This window comes from Lepisosteus platostomus, chromosome 14 (genome assembly GCF_059453375.1).
Source record: "Lepisosteus platostomus isolate fLepPlt1 chromosome 14, fLepPlt1.hap1, whole genome shotgun sequence".
Lineage (NCBI taxonomy): Eukaryota > Metazoa > Chordata > Actinopteri > Semionotiformes > Lepisosteidae > Lepisosteus > Lepisosteus platostomus.
In genome coordinates this window covers 36,742,304-36,765,790 of record NC_142624.1, presented here as the reverse complement: position 1 = coordinate 36,765,790, position 23,487 = coordinate 36,742,304, and the positions used below count along the sequence as shown (strand labels likewise).

Here is a 23,487-nt window from a genome sequence, read left to right as displayed (position 1 = left end):
GGGTTCAGTGATTGTGTAGACTGGAGAGGTGATGTTTGTGCCACCCCCTTGACTGGAGTTTAGTATTGATTTTATTTTGATGGATTTTATTTTTGATCCTTTTTATTGTTTAGTCTATTAATTTGCTAATAAAGCCAGGAACCTCCTCAACCTCTCATAATCATGTTTTTTTTTGGCATACATTACTTTTTTTAACATTACATTATAAAACAGACAATAGCTCAGATTTTATATATTTATTTTGGAAATAACAGACATTTTGGTTGCTTCTAAAATAATACACAGCTGCTTTAATAATCTACTAAAGATAATAATATTCTAACAAGGCTATGTGCATTTTTATAATAAGCCCTTGGCTCTTGAATAAACATTTAAACGTCTCGAATGCAGAATGACAGAGTACTGTATCAGAAAACCAATCAGAACAGTGAGGATCTGGTCTGGATAGATCACTTTTAAATTTAAAGCGAAAGAAAAAAAGCCTAGTCTAAATCCTATTATCAACCATCTGGTGTTTTATAAATGATGCAAACAATGCTGATTAATGCATAGAATTTTCTTTGGTCTCTGTATATTACAAAACCTGAATTCAAACCAGCTTAGAAATTGGGTCATAATTACTACTCACAGCCTCTTGATGATGTTTAGGTATAAATATACAGTACAATGTTGATGCACTGAATAATCAGATATCAATTCATTCAGACCTCCTTAAACTTGCTAATGAAACTTCATCTCCCAACCAGCAAAAGATTCATTTTTAACAGGTTTTGGAAAAGAAAAGGATGCAATACTGTAGCACACCAGATTTTGTCAAATTTGAAGCTCAGTGTTCTCACCTTAGAATTTTTAATTACACAGTAAATTGTTTGTCCCTTTAACATAGAAGTAAATTGACTCAGGGAGGAAATCATCTTGCATTCACCCGACATGCTCTCAGTGGCCTACCAGTCCACGTCCGGTCTGTATTTTAGCCTTGTATCGAGACCTCGAGCTCTGTTTCACTGTCTGCATTAACAGAAAAAGCAACTGTGGTCACGTTATGGAAGGCATCCATCATTGCAAAGATGCCTTTAATCAAACCTGGGAACATCAGTGTGCTCCTGGCCGTGAGGGAACCATACACTATCCTCACTGTACAAGGTTACAGTGTTGCTCCTGACTTCCGATTGTCATCAGCTAGTTCTGTTTCAGGGGTGTCCGCTCTCTTCCTGAACGGTTGGTTTTTACTCCGTGCACAGCTCTCTAGCCAGACTGATCTCATCGCTTCATGACTTGCAAAAAAGTTAACGCTTGTCTCGAGTCGTTGAATTTTTCGCATCTACTGTGTCTACTATGCACTACGTTCAAACAATTAAACGTTTAATAGGGATAACAATTAGGCCTACAGATAATGAAGTGAAGGAGATTAAACAAGGGATGAGATCACAGAAGACTCTCTTGCTTGACGTCAGCCTGTGACTTGTGATTCCAAGCCAGCTAGTCAAGTCAAGTAGAATCCATGACACCCAGCAGGAACAAGTGGACACAACAGAAACTGTCCACAATTATACGCCAGAAATCTTTCAGCAATATAAACGGGAGGTACAAAGAGTTAAAAAAACACTTTTCTATGATACATTTTCTGTTAAGTACACAAATGTATGAGTACATCTGAATGTAAAATGAAAAATCCTTTGCAAAAGTAATGTTTTGTTCTCAGGGTTGGTGTTCAAAACACAACAACAGTTTCATTCATGCCAAAGCTACTTCAAAATAAGATTTGTAAAATAAAAATGTTACTTATATCCACATATACCATCAGAACTAGATGGTGGTGCTTAGATGCTTAGAACTCAATAACAATACCTGTATTTCAGAAGGTTAAAAGAACAAATAAGGGTATTGATCTACAACACGCAATAACATTACAGTAAAACACAATCCATAGAAGAGACATAAGATAAAACACTGCCAGAGGGAAGCACTCACCACACCTAACAAAAAGGAATCAAAGTCCTAATGCTAAAGATTGCTTAGGCAGTGTTTAGACTTTGTTTTTTCCCCTTTAATCACAGGACATGAGCGCTGGTCAGGCAACTACGAAGTTTAGAAAAAAATGTGTAAACCGGGATATCTAACTGTTCAGGAAAAAATACACATTTAGCATATCAAGTAAAGAGAAATGACTAAACAAGTAAATTTTCAAAAATGGTCTTTAAAGGGTGTTTATAACTCCGTTGAAGAAAATAACTGTTTGTTCAGCATATCAGTTGATGAAATCCTCTTTGTCCTATTTTGTAAGTTATTTTCAAATGCAAAGTTGTTCAGACATAGAGGAAAAATCTGGGTTTAAGAGAAGAAACAAACCCAAGTACAAAACATTTTGCATTTTTAACTGCAGGATTTAATATCCACCTCTGAGAAAAAAAGTCATAAACAGTTCGAGTCTAACTTTATTCTCTATGAAGTATAAATAGTTGCTATGTTAATAAAATATTTTCCTAAATATTTTTAGCCTTGGTATTGAATGTGACAACAAAAAAACCCAACAAAGCGTGTTTTTCATTACAGTTCCATAAATAGTCAGTGCAAAATAAATACACTAAAAATAAAATAACATAAATCACACTTTGTATAAACATTCACATTATTCAGTATCCTATTCATGCCCTCAGTTTTGAAGTTTAAAAGATCTCAGATATCGTGGGATGTTATTTCCAGGCAGCTGGGTCTTAACTTTCCCTGTTTAGAGCAGTTCTGTCCTCTGAAGAAGCCTCAAGCTCTGAATGCAACCTTTATTTTTCTCAGCTCTTAAATATGTAGCCATCCCTCGGGCAATACACATGTACAGCAAATAAAAGTGGCTTTTTTAGAAGATACTAAAAGATTACGATCTTTTGTCCACACATACAGTACAATCAATAAAAGTACTAAAAAACGTTCAAATATGTGTGACACTTTGATGGTAAATCTGATAAAATGCTCATTTTGCAGGCACCCTGGTGCTACACCAACACTCCAACTCCTTGCACTTCACAGGCCAGGAGAAATTCCTTTAAGACTCGTCTCGAACAGTTTTTAAGGCCCGTTTTTCACAACTAACAGTGCTTTTAGAAAACAAAAACAGCTTAACCAACACAGATCTTATTGGAATAATTCTTCCGTTACATCCTCTAAGAAATATTATAGTTCCAGGAGGAAAACTGACAGCTGGTGTTTTGTTCTTTATATTGTCTCCTAAGAGAATGATTAGTTGCATTTTGAAGAGAGAGATTTAAGATTACAAAACACTGTAGCTGCCCAAGCTCTTTATGTGGTTTCCCAGATATTATATCAGAGCTCTAGTTTAGTGGAGTGATCAGGAAGTCCATCAGTTTTCCAAATGGACGCTGCTGTTGCATTCCCTGGCAATAAACAATTGCAGGAAGGATATGGAAAATATCTTAATTGCAGTTCTTCCTATGAATAAATAACTCTGCTGTAATGCATAAGTAATAATAAGCCTGCATAAGGGACATATTCACTACGAATATATCATTTTCAAGTAAAAATGCAGCACAGAATTGACCAAGTTCTTGTAGTGCACTCGTCATTTGAATATAAATTAAGATTTTAAACCACAGATAAACAAAAAATATATAGAATTCATTGACATATATACAGTACTTACGTTTACAGTCATAAGTCACAATATAAATTTAATCTTCAAATGTTTCATATACTGAAAAGTCAGTGTTAATTGCCTGTTCTCATAATTTAACTAATAGTCTCTTAATCAGATGTCACGATTGAGATCATACAACAAGCCTGACAAAACCCACACATCTCTGGAAACTGGTTTTGTCTTGATTCAGGTGCTCATTCACTTCAGCAACAGCTTCAGGCGAGTTCAAGTGGGAAAAGTTCTGAATCTAGCATTGAACCGCCGTCTGGACTTCATGAACTTGTCCATTTTGACCTAGCAGAGCATTCCAATATGTATTCCAATGCTTCTCTGTGTACCAACGGCTCAAGACACAAGAACAAAACGTCAAATTCAAAGCAAAATATGTTCCAGCAAAAGAATATGGGTTGGGGAGTAACACATAGCACCTATAACTCGCCACCTTTACTGTTTTTGTTGATTTTGAGGTATCTTTCTTATTCTATTTACAGCATACTGGCACTTCATTATTTTTAGGACACTGAAAGAAGTGTGATGGCTTTTTTTAAACAGCCTTTGCTGGCAGATATCTGTACCTTTTCTTAAACACTCTCAAGGGGACATGCAGTAAGCAGCTACATTTCGTGCACCAGCTGTTCCTGCTGCGGCGGCTTCGGGGGAGGAATCCGTGTGGCAGTGTTGTGGTCCCCAGGCGTCACCCTGTTCCCCTCGGATCTCCGCAGCACTGGAGCTCAGGTCCACACGCACAGGAGGAAACCAGCGACCAGCGGGGTGAGGTTAATCACCAGCAACCAGAGAGTCACCACCAGGCCGGAAGAGCTAGAGCAAGGATCTGGAATTTTAAAAAAAAGGAGCCGGTTAGGCAAAGATTTAACAGTACCTCAACTTTTCCATCTATTTTCTAACCGCTTTTTCCCCAATACCAAGTCATGTGGGAGCCAGAGCCTATCCTGGAGAGAAACAGAGGCAAGGTAGGGTACACCCTTGACAGGACACCCAGTCCATCACGGAGCACACAGACACACACACTCACACTCACACCAGGGCCAGCTCTCCCAAAAGCCAATTCATCTACCAGCATGTCTCTGGACTGTGGGAGGAAACCAGAGCACCCAAGGGAAACCCTCACACACACACACACACACACACACACACACACACACAGGGAGAACACGCAAACTCCTCCACAAGGACAGCACCCCAGGAACTGAACCACTCTGCCACTGTGCTACTCCGCCTCAGGTTTTCCGAAAGGCAAACGTTTTGATCCTGAAAAGTCCGGTGTACGCCCCCACAAACGTCTACTACTGCCTCATTTGCAATCTTACCTATCGGAATGCTTTGCGACTTGTTAAAGAAGGGGAGGTAGCGGTCGGGAGGGCAGGAGCCGCAGAAGTCGGAGCAAGAGGGGCAGATCAGGGATCCAGTGTACACCCAGTCAGCACCCTGAACGTTGACGTCCAGCAGCTGGCCGGCGCGGCTGCACAGGAAGGCGCTGCCCTGGACCCACACCGTGAGGCCTTGAGGAGAGCAGGAGATCTTCGCCGAAGCAAACAAAAAGTGAAGCTCAACATCACAGTCAAGACCAGCTGCCTTGCACGTAAGATCGAAAGGCAAACATATCACAGCCTTAAATACCTGTGGGAGTTGTATGCGCACGGAATCTAATTGGTTTGGAGAATGTGAAAGCGATCCTTGCTACCGTGACCGGCCAGCAGCAAGTATGCTGACTAACATCATGATGCTGAAGTAAAATGCCATTGCACGAGGGACCCTGCCTTAGCTAGCACTCTTTGAAGTCCAGCACACGCCTGCCCAGAAACATCTAAGACCAGTTACAGATGAAGGGAGGCTGGTTTAGCTGCTATTGTCCTCCAGCCGTGTCTGGAAAGCAGCCAGGACTTGTTCCAGACTCCCAAAACCCATGTGATGCATCTAGTTAAAACAGTAACTGATCCAGTAAAAAACTTCAACTCATGCCATCCCAAGTGGTGTTATTAGTTTACATTTTAATTATCAAACACATAACCTGAAACAACGTGATACTTTTACCTTGTGAAAATAATGGTTTCATGATGTTCTCTATCTAAAGACACTTAGTTCTGTGTTGAACTCAACTGTTTTACTATTAAAAAGACAGTAATATAGAAGGTCATTAAGTCTGCGGTCAGATCTAATTTTGTCACCTTATAGCAGCCACTCCCCCAGTCTGGGTAAGTCATTTTTCTAGTGCACTGCTCCATTACAAAAGCGGATTTCTGAAGGACACAGACTGAATTTGGGCCATACTCTTCAGCGCCGAAGTTTCTGTACAAATCTGGAATAAAAGAAACAAAAGGTCAGACACAAGTGTAAAAATGAACAGAAACCAATGTGGCATGAAGAACAGTGTTTCTGTTTCCCCTTTCTGTGCAAAGACAAATCTAGAGGAACAGAAGCAATGTGTTCTATTCTTTAACAGAACGTTCTTGAGCAAGAACCAGAATCTCTTAACACCCACTGGGCTGTTTCAGAGATAGTTCTACATTTAAGTTTCCTCATAACTCTTACATGGGTGTCCAATCACAACTCAAACCCCAGGTTCCTGTAAAACTGCACTAAAAACAAGCCAATAGCAAAACCATATTCTTCCAGCACTGCACATCTAACCTGGCTGGTTTTCAGGGACTCTGCAGTCAGAACTGCGCTGGTATTCTCCGCTGAGGTGCCAACTGAATTCCTGGCTGAACGGGCAGTAGTCAGCAATCTCCACTGATCCACCATAGTAAGGCAAGTCTTGGACAGGTATGCCAGGGATACCATCAAAGTACTGTGGACAAGAAGAGAAACGCCTTCACTTTTAGGTAGAAATAGAGCTTTTTTGTAATCTGTGCCCATTTTGTATTAATAAAATGCAAGGGAACAACCTACAGTAAGTAACTGTAACTGAAAAACATGTTGTGGTTTACTTCGGGTGCAGCCAAGATGAATTATAAAAAATTCTACAATTATAAAACAAAATTCAACTCAACAACAACAGCTTTTTTTTTTGACATCACAACAAAAAAACACAATATTTCACAAAAGAGACAACCATCATAAAAAACCTTAAAGATTCTTAAATACCTGATATTCCCTTGGGAGGTTCGTAGGGTATTTCTGTAAATTGCACACGGCCAGTGCTAACTGGTCCTGCCTGCAGGTGAGCTGCAATGGCATGCTTCTCAGTTCATCACAGTATGGGGCAACAGTCTGTTTCCTGCAAGAACACAACCACAGGTTCTGAAACATAACCCCTTCAAATGGGTTCCAGCTATTGAATTGTCCTGTCATCCACACGTCTCCAAAAGTAAACACACGCGGAAAGCATCAGTGCTCTCATAATCTCCGTAAGAGACTTACTGCTGTCGGCGCTGCTCCATCCAGAACTTGCAGCTCTTCATCACAAAGTCACAGCCCATTCCACTGCCCCAGTCCAGGCGCTCTGCCATGCTGTAGTTCGCTCTGTACCACCTGAGGGCTCGTCCCGCCACAGGAAACACGGTTTTAGTGCAGGAGAAGAGAGAGGGGGCAGTGTGGCACAGTAGCACAGGGGCGGGTCTCTGGCCATGTAACTGGAAGCTCGTGAGTTCAGATCCCAGGTGAGACGCTGCTGTGCCGAGCAAGGTGCACGGCCCAGATTGTTCCGCTACAATACCAAGCTACTGTACATACGTGGTTACAAATGTAAGTGGGCTAAACGCATCAGCCAAATAAATCAGAAAAATAAGAGTCCGCTTCTATGAATCGAAACATTTGACATGTGGAGCGAGACAGGCCAACATGGGAAAGAATGTGAAACAGAGCACAACGTTCTTTCAGATGGGATTGTTCACAAAGATTTTTACTTTCCGCCAATACAGGAAACCAGCAGGACTCTATTAGTTAATCTATTTCCTTTTTTACCGATATCAAGAAGTCATTCGCTGCAAAGACTATGGACCCAGCTGTCAGATTCCATTTTTTTCTTTAGTCCGCTTAATATTGTGCCTGCAGACTTTTTGTGTAATCGTGTTTATTTCATTGATTTTTCGAAACAACAAAACATGAAAACAAGAACACACTCTCCGCAAGACACCGCAAAACTACTACCCTCCCTCATCCTCCATGCCCCTCACTGGGACTGCCTTTCATGTTTCTGCCCGGGGACTCCTAAAAGACAGACAAGGGAACCCCCCCCTCCTGCACAGGTTTGACAGCAACAGCAGCTATACTCCAGCCCTCCACCATCCCACTGCTGGCACCAAGTACCCCAGCAGTGGGCGCCTGCCGTCTTGTGAAATCTTGTTCAAATCTGCCCAGCAGTGTTTCAAAAGCGTGGAGCAGAGGCTATTTGCTAAAGCTTCAGGATGCTCACCCCGTGTCTTCCATTATTGCCAGTGTAATCCTGGAGAACACTCTGTTCTGTGTATGAGATCCCGTCATTGCTTCATTCTTAAAGACAGTGAAATGGCAGGTGAGAGTCAGCATTCCGATTTAATAAAGTGAGTGATTCATCAACCGCATAGGGATCAACCTCTGGCTCTAGGTGGGATGATAAAAAGACTAAACTTGTTCAGAAAAGGAAAAAACTTTAGACCAAACACCATTACAATTTTTAATCTGGCAATGCTATTCACATGCAATAGTGGAAGCTCTGAAGGAGCTTGCCGAGATCAAAAACATACAGAAACACGTGACCTTCAACGAGCATCACCGAGAGTGCAGAGATTACCTCCAGTAGTCTCTTCTCCCAGTGGTTCAGCTCCGTGCCTAATCCTCCCTGATTCTCAAGCTCCATGCCCTCTAGGATAGGACAGTCAAAGTGCTTCCTTGCTTCTTCCTTTGACGAAATAGATTACACGTTATTATTGTCAAGGATTAAGATAAGATATAAAGATACAATACATACATGGTAGCCCAACTATACTCCTGGAAAAATCATCTGGAGAAGGCCATTTTTGTGTTAGTAGGATTCTGAATATAGAGAGAGAAAAAAAGAAGCAATCAGAGCAAGGTTTTCATTTTGTGCCTTTATAAGAGTTTTTACTGCTTTTTAATTACAGTCCAGGGAGAGTAAAGGCTAACGAAGAGAAACATTCAGAAAGTTTTTAATTAGACTGTTTTCTAAAACTGCTCTGAAAGCAAATCGATTTCATGCAACTGCATACACAACAGTCAGGGTAACATTTAAGGAAGGACAGAGGAGCAACTGTGCTCTCCCCTGGATGGGACACTGGTGTGTTGCAGGGCTGTGGAGTGAAAGACAATTTAGAACGGCCAATGACTCCAATCTTGTTTTTGAGAGTCAGGAAGGGACCGGATTACCCAGCAAAATCCCACACGAACAGGCGGAGATTGTGCGAACTACACCGAGGAGCTCACCATCGGAGCCCGAAATCAAACTCTCAGCGTGCCATCCAAACCCGGCAATGTGAGCAGAGAAACCTGACAGCTCAGGCATCATGCACACGTCCTGCCCCATCAGCCTCCAAGTCCGGCACTTACCACCACGCGAGGCGTGACTAAAAGGAGCACATCGTGGCGCACCATCTGGTTGCCACGGATATCCCACAGCCTCGTGGTTTTTCGCACGGTTTTCTCGCTCCACTGGTACAGGCCCAGGCTGCGAAAGAACGAGCGACCGTTAAAAACACGCAGGGCTCACGGGCCTTGTTTCACCGGCACAGTTCACGAAGCCTCAGCGCCACTGCACTGTGTGAAAACAAGCTGAGCCAGAGTCCGAGGCTGGAGAAGAGGCCTGTGGCTTTCACTCGCTAGCACCTGCCCCACGCACCTCTCGTTGAATGGCGGCAGCCCGCCTTCATAGCGCTGGGTCAACGGCTTCCCTTCATCATCGTGGTAAAATGCAAAGAGCCCAGCGGAGAAACCCTGTATTGAGAGAGATTCATATCAGAATATTACTTCAATTTCAAGAGCCCTAATAAGTACTGTTTCTGAAGGAGTAACGCCACATGTAATCTGCTACAGTATGGGGGAATGTATCACCCTAAAATCGTTTTACTAGAAGCAAATATAATGTATATTATTAAGCACTCTTACTGTATGTTTAGTTATACATTCCTTAATATATCTTTCGATATATATAGCAAATACATGTGAACCAACAGCATACTCATTTCTAATATGAATACGTTTTGGGAGCATACAGATGCCATAGAGCAATAAAAGAAATCTGGGTACATTTCTTGTTATAACGTGATACTTGATACATGAAATCTTATGGCGTTTGCATTAATGGTACATCAGATGCAGACGCCACCCACAAAATAGGGTTAAAGACACCTAGCAGTGATCAAACTGTGCCCGTGAATTACTTCCTGATCAATCAGGACTGGATCAATCCAGCCCATACAAGTACAGGAAATGAAATCTATTACTTTAATTTGTCTTCAGTTTTGACAAGATCCGTATCTCACTCTAAGGAGACATATGGCCACTTTTTGTACTCTGTGGGACCAATATGCTTCCATACTCACATAAAGACATTATGTTATGAGTAAAGAAAGGCGTTCTGTATACAAAATGCATGAGGCAGCACTTTGATGAGTTCTGTTTCCATTACAATTGGTCTGACTGGACAGACATTATTATATTATTAGATATGCAAAGAAAAACCTGTGTCAGTTAAAGATCTGTTTCAGAAGGTGGCCAAACAAAACATCAGTTTCTTTATTATGATTAATTCAGCTCAACAAGATACAGTATACCAATTTACAATGTAGTGTTTAGTACAATGAATATGTAGATACCTGCCACACCAACCCAAGTTCCTCATTATGGCATACATAATGTATTTTCTTAACCTCAAAATTCACAGTCACAATGTAATTAGACTACTAAACGTTTTGTAAAGCTAGGTAAACAAATGAAAGTTTAGCTTTCTTACCAAAGCATGAATGATCTCATGTTTGACAGTGGAGAGCATGCCAACGTAGTCCTGAGCTTGTGTAGAGATCATATTTGGGCATAAATTAGCATATCCAGCAATAGGCCTACAAAACCACAGTACATAGAAGTTAAGTAAGGTTCACAGGCTATTTTCACATTATAATTTTCAGTGTTGTAGATTTTACACCTCATTATATTAACCCTTTAGCTAGTGCAGGCACAGTACACTGTATAAGATGTGCGATACACTATGTAAAGGGAAGGTCACACACTGTCAGTCATGACTCACGTAAAGTGCAGCAGTCTGAAGTCGAGCTCACAATTCTTTATAAAACTTCATGGACTTTAATAGTGTCATCTGTCCCTGCTCTCCTGGAATTAACTGAATAATGCTTGGTTTTGTTAGTACTATACCTTTACAGTATACAGTACTTTTCAAGTTAGAGATACTCCAATCATATGATTCAAACTAACTTTTAAATGTTTAATTTCTGGTTAAAGAACTGTTGAATCGGTTGTCTGTGGTCATCTTTTAATCTTTATCCACATTAACACAGCTTTCCCATATCGAATCATTGTGCTTCCTTTATGCCGTTAAATCCCTGCTACGTATCTAATGTAGTTCGCCAAGTTTGCATGAAAAGATTCTCGCGCCATGTCCTCTCACACGCTAACTGTCACCTAACTATATAGTATATTCCTAATGGAGTTCTTTTATTCTCTTTGCAGACTTTGATACCGGCGTCTGTGCCTGTACTCTCCACATCAATAAAACCGAGTTCATGGGGGGTAAAAAAAAGACACCTGAGATAAAGTAAAGCCAAATTCAGTACAACCCTAAGATGAACTTTAGACTCGAGGGTTGGATTTCAGCACATGTCATTTATGGAGTGGGATCAACATTAAGCGTGTAAAATCCGCTACTTGAACAATAACACAATAACCATCCTCAGCATACCTCCACAAAATGAAGTCCTCTTCTGAAAATGGGTGCTGAAGCGTATCTGAGCCCCTACCAGCTGAAGCGCGCCCCCGCCCGGCGCCTCACCTGTCCAGCTCGGCCTCCAGCTGGCAGTAGGCAGCGTACGCCACGATGTTCTCCTGCCCGCACCGCTGCGTGGTCACCCCGCTCACGTACAGCACGAAGTCCGCGTCCTGCACCCCCACGCCATCCGGCCGGCCCGCGGCGCCGCGGGCCTTCCACACTCGGCATTGCTGGAAGAATCGCGCGGCGCAGAAAGGGACCGCTCAGCCTTCCATTCCACGACAGATCATCTCAGAGAGCGGGGGGGGGGGGGGACGCTTCTCTACATAAAGGGTGGTGGGAGCGTGGAACAAGCCGCCCGGCCGTGTTGTTGATTTCTAACCGGAAACATCCGGGTGAGCTCCTATTACTACGAAGCGAGCTGGGTGGGCAGAATGGGTGACACACTGACCTGTAAATGCTCCTCTGGGACGACCACCGGTCCACAGCGCGTGATCTCCGCACAGGCTCCCTGACAGTATCTGTGAGGGTCATCTTTCTTCCTTAAATACTGGTTGGTGGAGCATTGTCTTTGTGTACAGCGTGGAACAAATCAGATCAGCGGTTGTAACATAAATTGTTAGAACATTTGTTTCTTCATACCGTTCTGCTCTAAAAAGATTAAAATATGATTTACATAGCTGTAAACCCTTTTAAAAAATTCGAACGTTTCATAAACATTATATTTACAATTAAAACACGAGGAGGAGAAGATGATACAAGACAAGCAGGAATTCAGATATTTAAATATTTTACATTACCTGCTTAATAAAATAGGACCAGTTGGTCTCCGAACTTGAAATGCCTTCTGTAAATAATCAGTGGCTTGAGGGAAGAGCTTGTCCTACAACAGACAATTAGACACTCACTGTACCTTAACACATTACACTTACGGACAGAGTTTTTTTTTCTTTTTTTAAATGATACAATTCAGACTTTATTAATTTTTAAGTATAAATTAATGTAATGTTCTTCATACCTTCACAAGTCTTCTTTTATCTGCATGTAATCTGTTGAGGGAAATTAAAAAAAAAGTAAACTGATTATTTGTAAATCCAGTACATGGCTGATTTGTTTAATAATGAGAAAGATCGTGTTCGTAAGAAGGCAGTATGTTTCGCTCTTCAATACTTACTCATCCAAACTTCTATCATATATAAGTTTTATTCTTAAACGGTGATCAGTGCTTCTCTTGACTACCCTCTCTGTCTCCAGGGGCACTTGGTAAACCACCTAGGAAAAAAATCATAACATTTAAATTGACAAATGAAATAATTAATTTCGGCAACTTCCTACACAGAGCTGGTACCACCAAAAAACGTTTCTGTTTTAGGGAAAGACATACAGTAAATAACCTAGACCAATCTTAAAGTAACATACAACAATCCTTCCTTGAAAATCCCATTTCAATGACAATGCAATTCAAAAGGCAAGTCATTTAAGACGACAGAGCTGACTCAACAGGGTTATATATAATAATTCAAATACTACAGCATCAACAGGGTTTATTAGAAAGACAAATGACGTCTTAATGCAGAAAACATTAAAATGAAGGCAGATGTTGTGAAAATGGATTAGTGGATTTTAATCCCACTAATCTCATTTCTTGACAGACCCATCGGTGCCCTGTAGACAATTAGGTCTGGGGGTTGGGGAATCGTTATTTAGATTTGACCAAATAAGTTTAGGAGAATAAAAACAAATATATATATATAAACAGTATCTGTTTAATGCCTCATGTTATTTTAACAAAGATTTCGTTTTAAAATCTTGCAACTCCTTACTCACACGCCTTCAAACACTACCGGGCGATAAGGTCTTCAAAGATGATATAATAAGATTATTTACTCGAGATACATCTAAAACAAAGCTATTGTATCTTATTTAGCTACTCATAGGAAATAAAATATGTATGGCATAACCACACAACCATTCCACATTTTTCAACTAAAAACTGCATACTGAAAATCAGATATTTATCCAGCAAATAATCAAATTAAAGACGTGATGTTGCGCCTTTCCTGCAAAGTACGAAAAAAAAAACTACAACGTATAAAACCCAAAACAGATAAACTGTCCTGGTTACAGGTAATTGTTTTTAGCGAAATCGGTCCTTTTAACACCGATTTCTTACAACTGCAGAGCATATTGCAGTGTTTTATTCAGGGTACATCTTGCATTACTACAGTACATGACACGCACAGATCAGCCCTGCAACGCGAGCTGCTGTCACCAACCAGATTACAGTGCAAATAATCCCGGGGAAGGACCTGCTGCTGCATTCTCCAGCTCCCCGGTGACTTACCTCAGACGAATCGGGTACACGGTGTTTACAGATATGACAGCTCACGAACAGCAGAGACAGAGATAAGAGACAAAACCGGCCGGGCGACCAAAGCAGGTTCCAGCATAGGTTCCACCCGGCCGCCATCATCTGGGACCCCAAGCCGGGAGGTATGACACTCGGTCCGGGTTTACGTGACACACACGCATTCGACACCCCTCTCTGCCTGCTTGGGCGCCGCTGTCATGGAATTGTATGAGCGAGTGTATTTTCCAACGTAGCAGCATCCGGCTACGAGTAAGTACAAACATGATGCTCTATGGCTCTGTACGAGCGGCACAAACACTTCATACGGGGCAGGCAAAACCGAAGGATTGTGGATATTCCACCTCACCTCATCCAATTGCTCAGAACCGAGACGTAGCTGACAGAGCAACGGATGTTGGTGTTGTTTTGTGATCTAAAACCAAACTAAACCAGCTTCATGTATTCTTCATGTATTCTGGCCATTACAGAGATAAATCTGTATTTTCTTGCCTAGAATTCTATGAAGCACAGTGCTGTATCTATTCAGATCTGACTGTATTTGGTATCAAATGTCGGATGCAACTAAATCTTGCAGCTACTAGACTGAGGTTGTGGTATTTGGTTTCTACAGGGTTTCAAGCCTAATTGACTTGACCATGGGTACCAGTGTGCGTTCTGCAATTAAAAAGTCTCGGGTATTCTTGGACCCAAGTGACACTGTTGAACTGGGGTTCTATAGGAACGCGGGCTAGCTAGGTCTCTCTCATTGTGACCTATTGGCACTGTTCTTTAATTCATTAATAAATCAATGATAATGATGATGATGATGAATTCCTTGCACTTCTAAAATACTTTGCTGGACACTCCACTCAAAGCGCTTTACAGGTAATGGGGACTCCCCTCCACCACCACCAGTGTGCAGCCCCACCTGGATGATGCTCCAGTACGCTCCCCACACACCAGCTCTCAGTGGGGAGGAGAGCAGAGTGATGAAGCCAGTTCAGAGATGGGGATTATTAGGAGGCCATGATGGGTAAAGGCCAGGGGGAAATTTGGCCAGGACACTGGGGTAACACCCCTACTCTTTTTGAGAAATGCCCTGGGCGTTTTTAGTGACCACAGAGAGTTAGGACCTCAATTTTATGTCTCATCCGAAGGACGGCGCCTTTTTACAGTAGAGTGTCCCCACACAGCGCCCCCTGCTGGCCCCACTAACACTTCTTCCAGCAGCAGCCTTAGTTTTTGCCAGGAAGTCTCCCATCCGGGTTCTGCTGAGCTTCAGTAGGCGGGTGAATTAGACCTGATCTGCTGTGCAGGGGGGCTGCTGGTGCCCCAGGAGAGCTGTTGTGTGTCGCACAGGTGGGGCTGCATTTCAGTGGTGAGAGAAGTGGGTCGGTGTATGTAAAGCATATCAAATAAAATTATATGTATAGCACTATGGAATCCTATGAGATATAAATCGTATAAATACAGTTAATATATATTTATATGTATTTGATGCTTGTTGCATTTATAATAATAAGATTAAAGAATTCCTTATGGTTTTGAGACGGCAAAAAGTTGGAAAGAAACCTATTGCTTGTGAGATGTGAATTATAAATTAACAAAACCGCTATAACCGACCTTAAAAAGTGTGTTAAAATGTTCTAAATTACATACGGTGCATTGTGTATTGCCAGCTGAACCAACAAGTGTAAGTTCTGATGTTGAAAGATCTTTGAAAATAACGTCATCTAATGCAATCACCGGTAGAAGCCTCAATAACCCAATCCCTTGCTCGGCTATTGATGACTCAACCTGGTCGCTGCAATGTGGATAAATCACATAAACCAAGGCGGTGTTACACACATGCGACAATAAAGCCGGGTATGTACGGCCCCACCCCCAAACTGTCGGAAATACACGAATGCTTCCGATGACGAGCGTTTGCAACATCTGCGGTTTCCAATCACTGCAGCCCCTATAGTGGCTGAGACCAATCACACCGTGCTGTGGTCTGAAGCCACACCAACGCCCACTTCCACAGTCAGACGCGCGATTCCCAGCAAGTAAAATGTGATACGTTCAGGAGTGGGGAGTCAGGACCACGAAGTTGACTTGTAATACAATCACGATCACGTCCTGTGGTATTACAGGCTCTTCCCTATATTCTAAACTCAGTTACCCACTCTGTTATTACCATAAATAGAATAATTTTGTACAAAAATGATTATAAATCGTTTTCTGCATTGCAATGAAGTGCTGAGTTATTTAGCTGCATGAATACTACAGTGAGAAGAACCCAGCTCTTATTAAACTTGTAGCCGTCTTGAGTTAAATTCCATAAAGCATATTCACAGCACACAAAATGTATATTATATTTACATATACAATGCCCATTTTTCAATAACTGAATTTAGTGTTTATTTTTCTTACAGTTTCTGTCACCCCTGAAAAATATTCAAGCGAATCAAAAGGTGTTCGCAAAGAACTGCACTAGGCAAGGAAGATGAGTTTATTTTGGTCCCAGCCTCTTTGAAAGGTACACACCTGGTAGCGTCCGGACAGTAAAACAGTCCTCATCCCTGGGTATGTGCCTGAACGCCAGGCACACTGGTAGGGCTGTCGTGCACTAGATGGAGTATCACTGAAAGCTTATTGATCTGTTTTGGATATGGCTGGAGGTGTTTTGCTTTTGGACTTTATATGACCCACAACAAGACTGAACCCGTCTACAGTCCTGAATTTTGAAATTACACTTTTGCAGCATGTGTGATCGTGTAGCCGTGAAATACTGAATGTGCCAATGTATTGATCAGTGAAGGGTGGGGGATCATTAAAGAGTAGCTGGCTTAGTGCTCCTTTTCAATACTCAGATCAGCTCTCGTTACGAGCTTTTTTTTCATCCGTGAATAGTAAGTTGAATAGGAGCCTCAGGACTCAGACTACATTTAGCGCTTGATCAATAATTTGTATTTCACGCTCCAAAAACTTTAATCTTTATAATTCAGCAAACAGGCGTGGATGAACATGTAACATCGAAATTGCATTATTTCTAATCTTAGAATATGAAAGATTACGAATTGTGCGGTCACCGTGAAATCCCAACTGTGATAGTTTTCTATTTAAACAAAACTTCATTTTCTGCGAGGATTCTAGACATTTCCAGTAGATGGCACCAAGTCCTTTAACATAGATGCGTCTAGACAGCGAAAATATCCAAATGTCAACATTTATGAAAATTCACGACGTACTTATTCGTGTCATATTGATAATCGTGTTTTAAAGTGTGTTTTGGAAATGTGTTCATGCACAAATGGAAAGTAATAATTATAGTTGGGGCTTAGTTGAAATGGGATTAGGATCAGGTCATGTGGAACATCAGTAACTGGAGACCGGTTTTGTTCACTGGCTCAGGCAGGTTGAGATCTGGCGAAGAAGGAGCCATCTTTTTCTCTGCTTCCTGTTGCAAAGCATGATGGGCCTGTTTCTGGAGTCAGGGCCTGGTCTGACAACGGAGGCTCTCTGTCACCCAGGAAGTAATCCCCCAACACACAGGTGAGACATGTGACTGTCCACTGGCCTTTAAGTGGTGCCGCTAAAGACAGTGTCAGCCCGTAGCGAGCAAACATCATAATTGTTGATCCTGAATTAGCAGCTATCACGAAAATGTTTTTTCCCTGACATTTTTATGAGCGTGTGCAGGTACCCTGTGATGATCTGGCATCCACCCTTGTGCCTTTGCATTCCAAATAGGCTCCAAGCTGCTGAGACCCACAAACTTGAATAAGTGGTAACTATTTCTGGTAATGGATGGATACATACTGTATACTTGTCTCTCACTGGGAGTGGGGCAGGATTAAAGAGGATGACTACAGTCCATTCAGAGGAGCTCAGGGCTGTGCAGGAGCTGTAAGATGCCCTTATCCCAGAACTGGCCCACTTCCAGCAGAGAGGATTGTGCCTCATTAGTGGGCGTAGTGATTGGGAGACACGCATCGTCCGGGCCATGTGCAGCCACACAGGACGTGACTCATTCAAATCTGCGCTGGCGAAAAAATCGTTTTTCAGGGCATATCTGTCACGATTATAGTCCCCCCTCCTTAAGGGTGCTCCAGCCCTTTCACTTGAGACTTTATTCTGTGCACCTGATTCCTATTCCCAGCCCACCTTAAAAGCCAGGCGCTGACGCTCATCCGGGCTCTGTATCGGATTTCCGTATCGTGTGAGTCCGGGACCTGGAAGCGCCTGGTCCCGTTAAGGTTTTAATCTCCGTTCCCGTTCCCTGTCCGCCGGTTCCGACCCGGCCTCTGGTTTTAATTCCTTGTTTTGACGGATCTCCTGGTTTTGGACTTACCCATTTGTTTGGATACTCTCTAAGGATTACTCTTTTGGATTGTTCGCCTCGGCCACACCTCCCCCGTGCACCAGCGCACCTTGGACACGCCCCCCTGTCTTCAGCCCCGTATCCCTGCATGACGTTTCCCCAGTGTTCCCCCACTTCTTCGGATTGTGTCGTCCGCATAGGGTCCGGAAAGAACTGTTCATTACAATATCACTTTCAGTCTTGTCACTTCTTATCTTTTACTCTCTGCATTTACTGCAGAATATCATGTTATTGACACATTAGCTGCTCAACAAATTACTAAGTAATTTTCTTCTCTTTTAAAAAAATATTGATTCCTAGCGAACGTTCAGTGATGTAGTCCAATGTGACAGTCACTTGGGCTTCAGTCAGGAAGCCTACTCCAGATCCCCATAATGTTTTGTGTAAACAAGTGATTTATTTTCTTTGTTCTACTGGAAATGAATTCTCTACCAAGTCTGAAAAATCCCCTTGATCTGACCCTCTGTATATCCCTGAGGGTTTTATATATTTGGATGAAATCCTTCTCACTACCCTTTGTTCTAGACTGAAGCAATTTACCTCCTTTAACATACAAACGTCTTTGGCATTCAGCAGCCTTTGTCCCACTGTCCAGTTGTAACTATACATTGAATGCAATAGATCAGGAAGAGCTACAGGACTAAATAGGATCACCTCTGCTCACACTGTATACTGTATGCTTATTTAGACTTTATGCGCGTTCTTTTCCAGACTCTGTGGAACACTCTGTCCTTTATGATTTTTTAAATAAACATATTCAATTATGGAGATTTTTAGTTTGGTTTGCTTAATGATACTGTTTTCTGCAGGAAGATTGCTGAGGGCCAAATTCTTTGGGAAAACATTTCACACCTTGCCTTAGAGGCTGAAAAAACATGTTTATTGCTCCACACTGATGTAAGTAGTTATTTTTCTACTAAAAAAAGTTTCAAGCCAGTGAAAAAAGTTCTATTTACAACTTATTTAAAAACAATTTTCTGGAATCTCTGATTTTCTGAATTTCAATCTGTTTTCTTGCTTTCCAGTTTCTAAAAATCTCTTTAGCACTGACATCTTGCTGACACTGTTTAGAGAACAGAGCAAAAGTGCTTATCATGGTTGGTGTCCCAGTGGTAGAGACATTGTTATCTCTATCTGAAATAATAGAATAAAACTGTTAGCATTACATAGGCTTTACCGTTAAAGATTTCAAATGTTTCCCTTCTAACATTACAAAAGGAGTGGCAGCTGTTCCCAATTTAATATATTATTAAAAACAAAAATAAATGTGTCATCATATTGAATAAGTTCAAGTAGGGAGCTGCGTCAGCATGCGTAGGCTGCAAAGGAACAAGTAAAGGTTTATTCTGTGCTGAAAAGAGACGAGAGGAAACACCATGTTTCGGTTGTGGAGAGTTCTTCCGGTGTGTTCATCTCACATCCCTTGTGTTTCTTTTCTTCTCTTTTCAGCACGGCATAAGCCTTTGCTTGTTCCTTTGCATCATGTTGAATGATAATGCTGCTACAGTAGTTCTACAGGTACATGGGGAGATGTAATGACATCAATGCTGGAAGTTCTTTACTGGCAATGTAAAGATAATAAAGGCCTCAGTGTATTTTTCTTCATAGCACAGAAATAAAACTGTACTTCAGGTTTTTCTGTCTGTTGTCCACAGCAATGTCTTTGATGAACGGCAGTATTATCTTGAGTGCTCATGAATTATAAATCACAATGGGTAAATATCTTGTCTTGCAGTCTGAGCAGAAGGAGCCTGTGTTCTAAAAAGTAGTAACTCTTTAGAAAGTGGAGGAAGTCCATCATAGCACACACCCAGGGATGCATTATTGCCATTATACTGGAACACAAATAGAAATATGTTAGCTAATTATAAATACTGTACATGCAATGAGGCTGGCATTAAATCCAAATCCTATTGAAGCTGCTTTCCCTTGTGAATTTAACACAATGCATTTACCTTGGTAGGATTGATTCTCTGCACAGGGCTTCTGTCATTGGGGAAAGGCTTTGAGGATTAAATTTACAATGCCTTGCACAAAATATCACCCACCCTTCTTCTGAAAAGAAATTTATAATGTTACCCTCACCAACTCAGAAATTTTGTGGCTTTCCAAGTTTTTTAATCTCTTACTCCATTGTTGACCTACATCCTTTCTAACCAGTAAATCTGGTTTTGTTCACATTCTCCCCACTGTCTAGACTGAACCCCTCCGCCATTACCACCTGTTTTCATATCATTCTTCTGAACGCAAAAATATGAGCACCGTGATGTGCTTCTGATGTTGTTCACAAGTCCCAAAGCTTCCCAGATTCTGTGATTTAAACATCTGGTAAGCAGATGAAATAAGGATGTCAAGCAATAAATTAGTGAAAAAAAAAAGATTTGATCTGATTTAAACACTTGATCTTTTTGCTTTCTGCTCTGCTTACAGACGAGCAAAGTCTGTTCTGAAATCTGAATCCAGGTCTATTGATTCACTCTGTCATGTTTTTCTGAAGCAGAAGCAGGAGACATATCAGAAGAAGCATTAATGGATGTTTTAACATCACACTTCCCTGATATATTTCCCAGACATTACTGACATGCCTTTGGTGATGATACACTTTTTCTGAACCCTAACTGTAAGAGGATTTTTTTAAACAAATTATGTCCTTTTGCTCTTTTGTTTCTCAAAAGTTTTTTTTTTTATAAGGAGCGATTAAGATCTACAAAACAAATAAGTTTCACTGACAACCTGTTATCACAATGGATAATACCCCAACAGTATCACAGATCATACAGCTTCTGCGACTAGATAATGGACATATCTTGGAGACGAAGTGCAGGATTGGAAGATCAAACGATCTGATCAATGTGTGTTTTCTCTTATTCCCCAGACTGTATTACAAAGACCAGGGGGCTCCTGGGATAGCTGTCCAGGGGTGCCTTTGAAGCCACTACAGGGGCTGTGCTTCAAATGCTGGCATCTCAGTTGTCTCCTGCCCAGCTACTCATCAAGGCTTTAGCATTACAAGGCCTCTCGGAGAATTGAAAGAGTTTCCGAAACACAGATTTATGATCTCAAGACATCAAAGAGGCGACGCAGCGCAGCATCCCTGAAAGGAGGAAGGCGGCTGTCACGTCGGCAGGGGCTGTGCTTCACATCGGATGCAGGAGGGAGTGGAAAGAGGAGCCAGGTAAGCGTCTGCTTGCCAAGTCCTTTATCCTGTTGCAAACTTTCATCAGTGTCTGATGTTCGCCGGCACCCCAGCAAAGGTTGAGACCATGACAGGTTTGCAAAGTGAGCTCCAACCTTCAGGCCTGCCTGAAAGAAGAGCTCGGTCGCCACGGCAACACGAAGGCAACTGACTGGTGTCTATTCATACTGTCTTCTGATAAGGGCTTCACTGTATTCTGGAGAAGATATGATGAGCAGTGCAGACTAGGGCATTTAACAGACTATTATGAAAATGTACATGTGCTGTTACCCAAGATACAATACTAATTGTGTTGTGATTCAAGACGATACACCACTGAATGAGGTGGTATTGGGAGAGTGGTGAAGAATACTGAGACAGGCTCCAAACAGCAGAAAGTTTCTTGTGAATTGACAGTGCCCTTTACTAGGACTGGGACAGCAAAGGCAACGCTTATTTTTGCTTTACAGTGGTTTGTGATCATGGGATAAATATGAATAGTAAGTCTAATATATGTATTATTTTCTGATAATTCCATTAATGTGCATATTAATTTTATAACAAAAGCATATTTTGTATTCAACCTAATGATTTCATGGGAGCATGAGCACTTCAGAGACACGTTCAGAGTGGAAAAGAGGCTGTACTGTATATCCCTTTGATGCAATAATTGCATGAAGTCTTTATTCCTCGGTCTATTCCAAATGATCTGTTGGATTGGGTTTGTTTGTTTTGGTGAGCCCACTATCTCTGTTATGGTTCTTATTTAGTTTGACTTTATTTTCATTTCCAAACTTTTACAGCCAGGCCTTTGGCTTTTATTTTGACTTTTATCTCCAGACTCCAGACAAACCAAAGTGAGCCGAGGATATTCACATTATAGGATTATAGGATATTCACAGCCCCGTTAAGACCCTAATTACCCAAAAACCAGACCAAAAAGAGACACCTGTCAGACGATTGTCCCAGTAGATTCAACACACCAGTTTATTTAATTAACATAAGAGGGTAAATTGAATTGACTTCATTAAAAATGAAATAGTTGGGTGTTGTACTTATTGTCATAATTTTTTTTACATGAAGTGATTATTATTAGAGTTTATCGTGAAAATGTCAGTAGAGACATTTGTGGAGGAGCAGTCTTTTAGCATAAACTACTGTTGTTTGATCTGAGCTCAAAAGCAAAACATGCTTAGGAAAAAACAGTGATATCTGAGGCAATCTCATACAGCAGAGTTCCTTAAAGAATAGACGCTCATTAAATATTGTAATACTCTTAATCCAGAAAGTCACTGAGGAGAATTTTCAGTACTAAATCTTTGCCATCTTGGCATTAATTCAATGCAGTTCTTACAGCACTTTTCTCCAGTGAATGTATATTTGTATTGGTATTGAAGTGCAAGGTGTACTCTGGGTAAATGATGAAGAATTCTTTGAAGATAATGTGTGAGTGACTATTTGATTTGGGTCTTGCCACCTGCTTCATTTTATTGTGTGAAAGTGTGTGTTCAATTAACATTAAATGTTAAATCTTAAAGTGGCACATGAAGCATGACATTCTGGATAAATGGTGTCATTAATGAGGGTTAGTTGGAATATCTGCTATGAAATGCTTTTCTTTAATTTATTTAATAAGTGGTTTCCTAAAAGGCATAAATCACTCTTCAGCCACACATGGCTTTAAAAGTGTGTTTATTTAACAGTCCAGTCCGTGATGGAGCTTTTTTTATTCGATCTTATTTTAACTTCCTGCAATGACTGCTTCGTTTTAATGACTATTCCCATTGGTGAAAATAAGATATTTATAAATTAAACACAGTCAGGAGACTGGAATTTTCTAAAACAAAAGCCATAATAGTCACTCCATTTTGAATTGTGTTTGATAGCATTCTACCAATATATTATTGTTTGAAATGAAATATTACTTTTGTGTATTCTTGTATTTGGGAAAGGTTCATGTGACATTTAATGGTACAGTAATTTAGTCTAACAGACTTCAGTGATATGGGTCATGGTTTAAATTCCATCTGCAAGCAACAGCCCATTCGAGGCAACA

The 23,487-nt window shown here is 41.2% G+C and overlaps 2 protein-coding genes across 2 annotated transcripts in view; one reads left to right on the top strand and one right to left on the bottom strand.

Annotated features, from left to right (window-relative positions):
- Positions 1–221: 221 nt before the first annotated feature.
- lmln (leishmanolysin-like (metallopeptidase M8 family)) lies at positions 222–14,016 on the bottom strand. Its single transcript, XM_088606045.1, has 17 exons — positions 13,885–14,016; positions 12,715–12,812; positions 12,559–12,589; positions 12,341–12,423; positions 11,992–12,109; positions 11,604–11,770; positions 10,554–10,659; positions 9,441–9,535; positions 9,152–9,269; positions 8,379–8,486; positions 8,022–8,098; positions 7,028–7,138; positions 6,752–6,884; positions 6,296–6,455; positions 5,833–5,963; positions 4,975–5,185; positions 222–4,478 (listed from the first exon to the last, which is right to left on the bottom strand). The coding sequence occupies exons 1-17, from the start codon at positions 14,011–14,013 to the stop codon at positions 4,378–4,380; spliced, it is 1,977 nt and encodes a 658-aa protein (XP_088462171.1). The 5' UTR covers positions 14,014–14,016; the 3' UTR covers positions 222–4,377.
- Positions 14,017–14,086: 70 nt separating this feature from the next.
- LOC148649414 (nck-associated protein 5-like) overlaps positions 14,087–23,487 on the top strand; it is a 263,578-nt gene continuing 254,177 nt past the window's right edge. The window contains exons 1-4 of the mRNA XM_088606030.1: positions 14,087–14,160; positions 17,287–17,427; positions 19,066–19,153; positions 21,132–21,431. The gene's annotated coding sequence lies outside the window, so the exon portion shown is untranslated. The remainder of the gene's footprint in view (positions 14,161–17,286; positions 17,428–19,065; positions 19,154–21,131; positions 21,432–23,487) is intronic.

Excerpts from the sequence above, each read along its gene's own strand:
- lmln (XM_088606045.1), bottom strand. The coding sequence starts at position 14,013 with ATGATGGCGGCCGGGTGGAACCTATGCTGGAACCTGCTTTGGTCGCCC. Across the intron at positions 11,771-11,991 it reads TCCCAGAGGAGCATTTACAG|CAATGCCGAGTGTGGAAGGC; the intron begins GTCAGTGTGTCA and ends CGATTCTTCCAG. Across the intron at positions 7,139-8,021 it reads GCAATAATGGAAGACACGGG|GTGGTACAGAGCGAACTACA; the intron begins GTGAGCATCCTG and ends ACGAGCCCTCAG.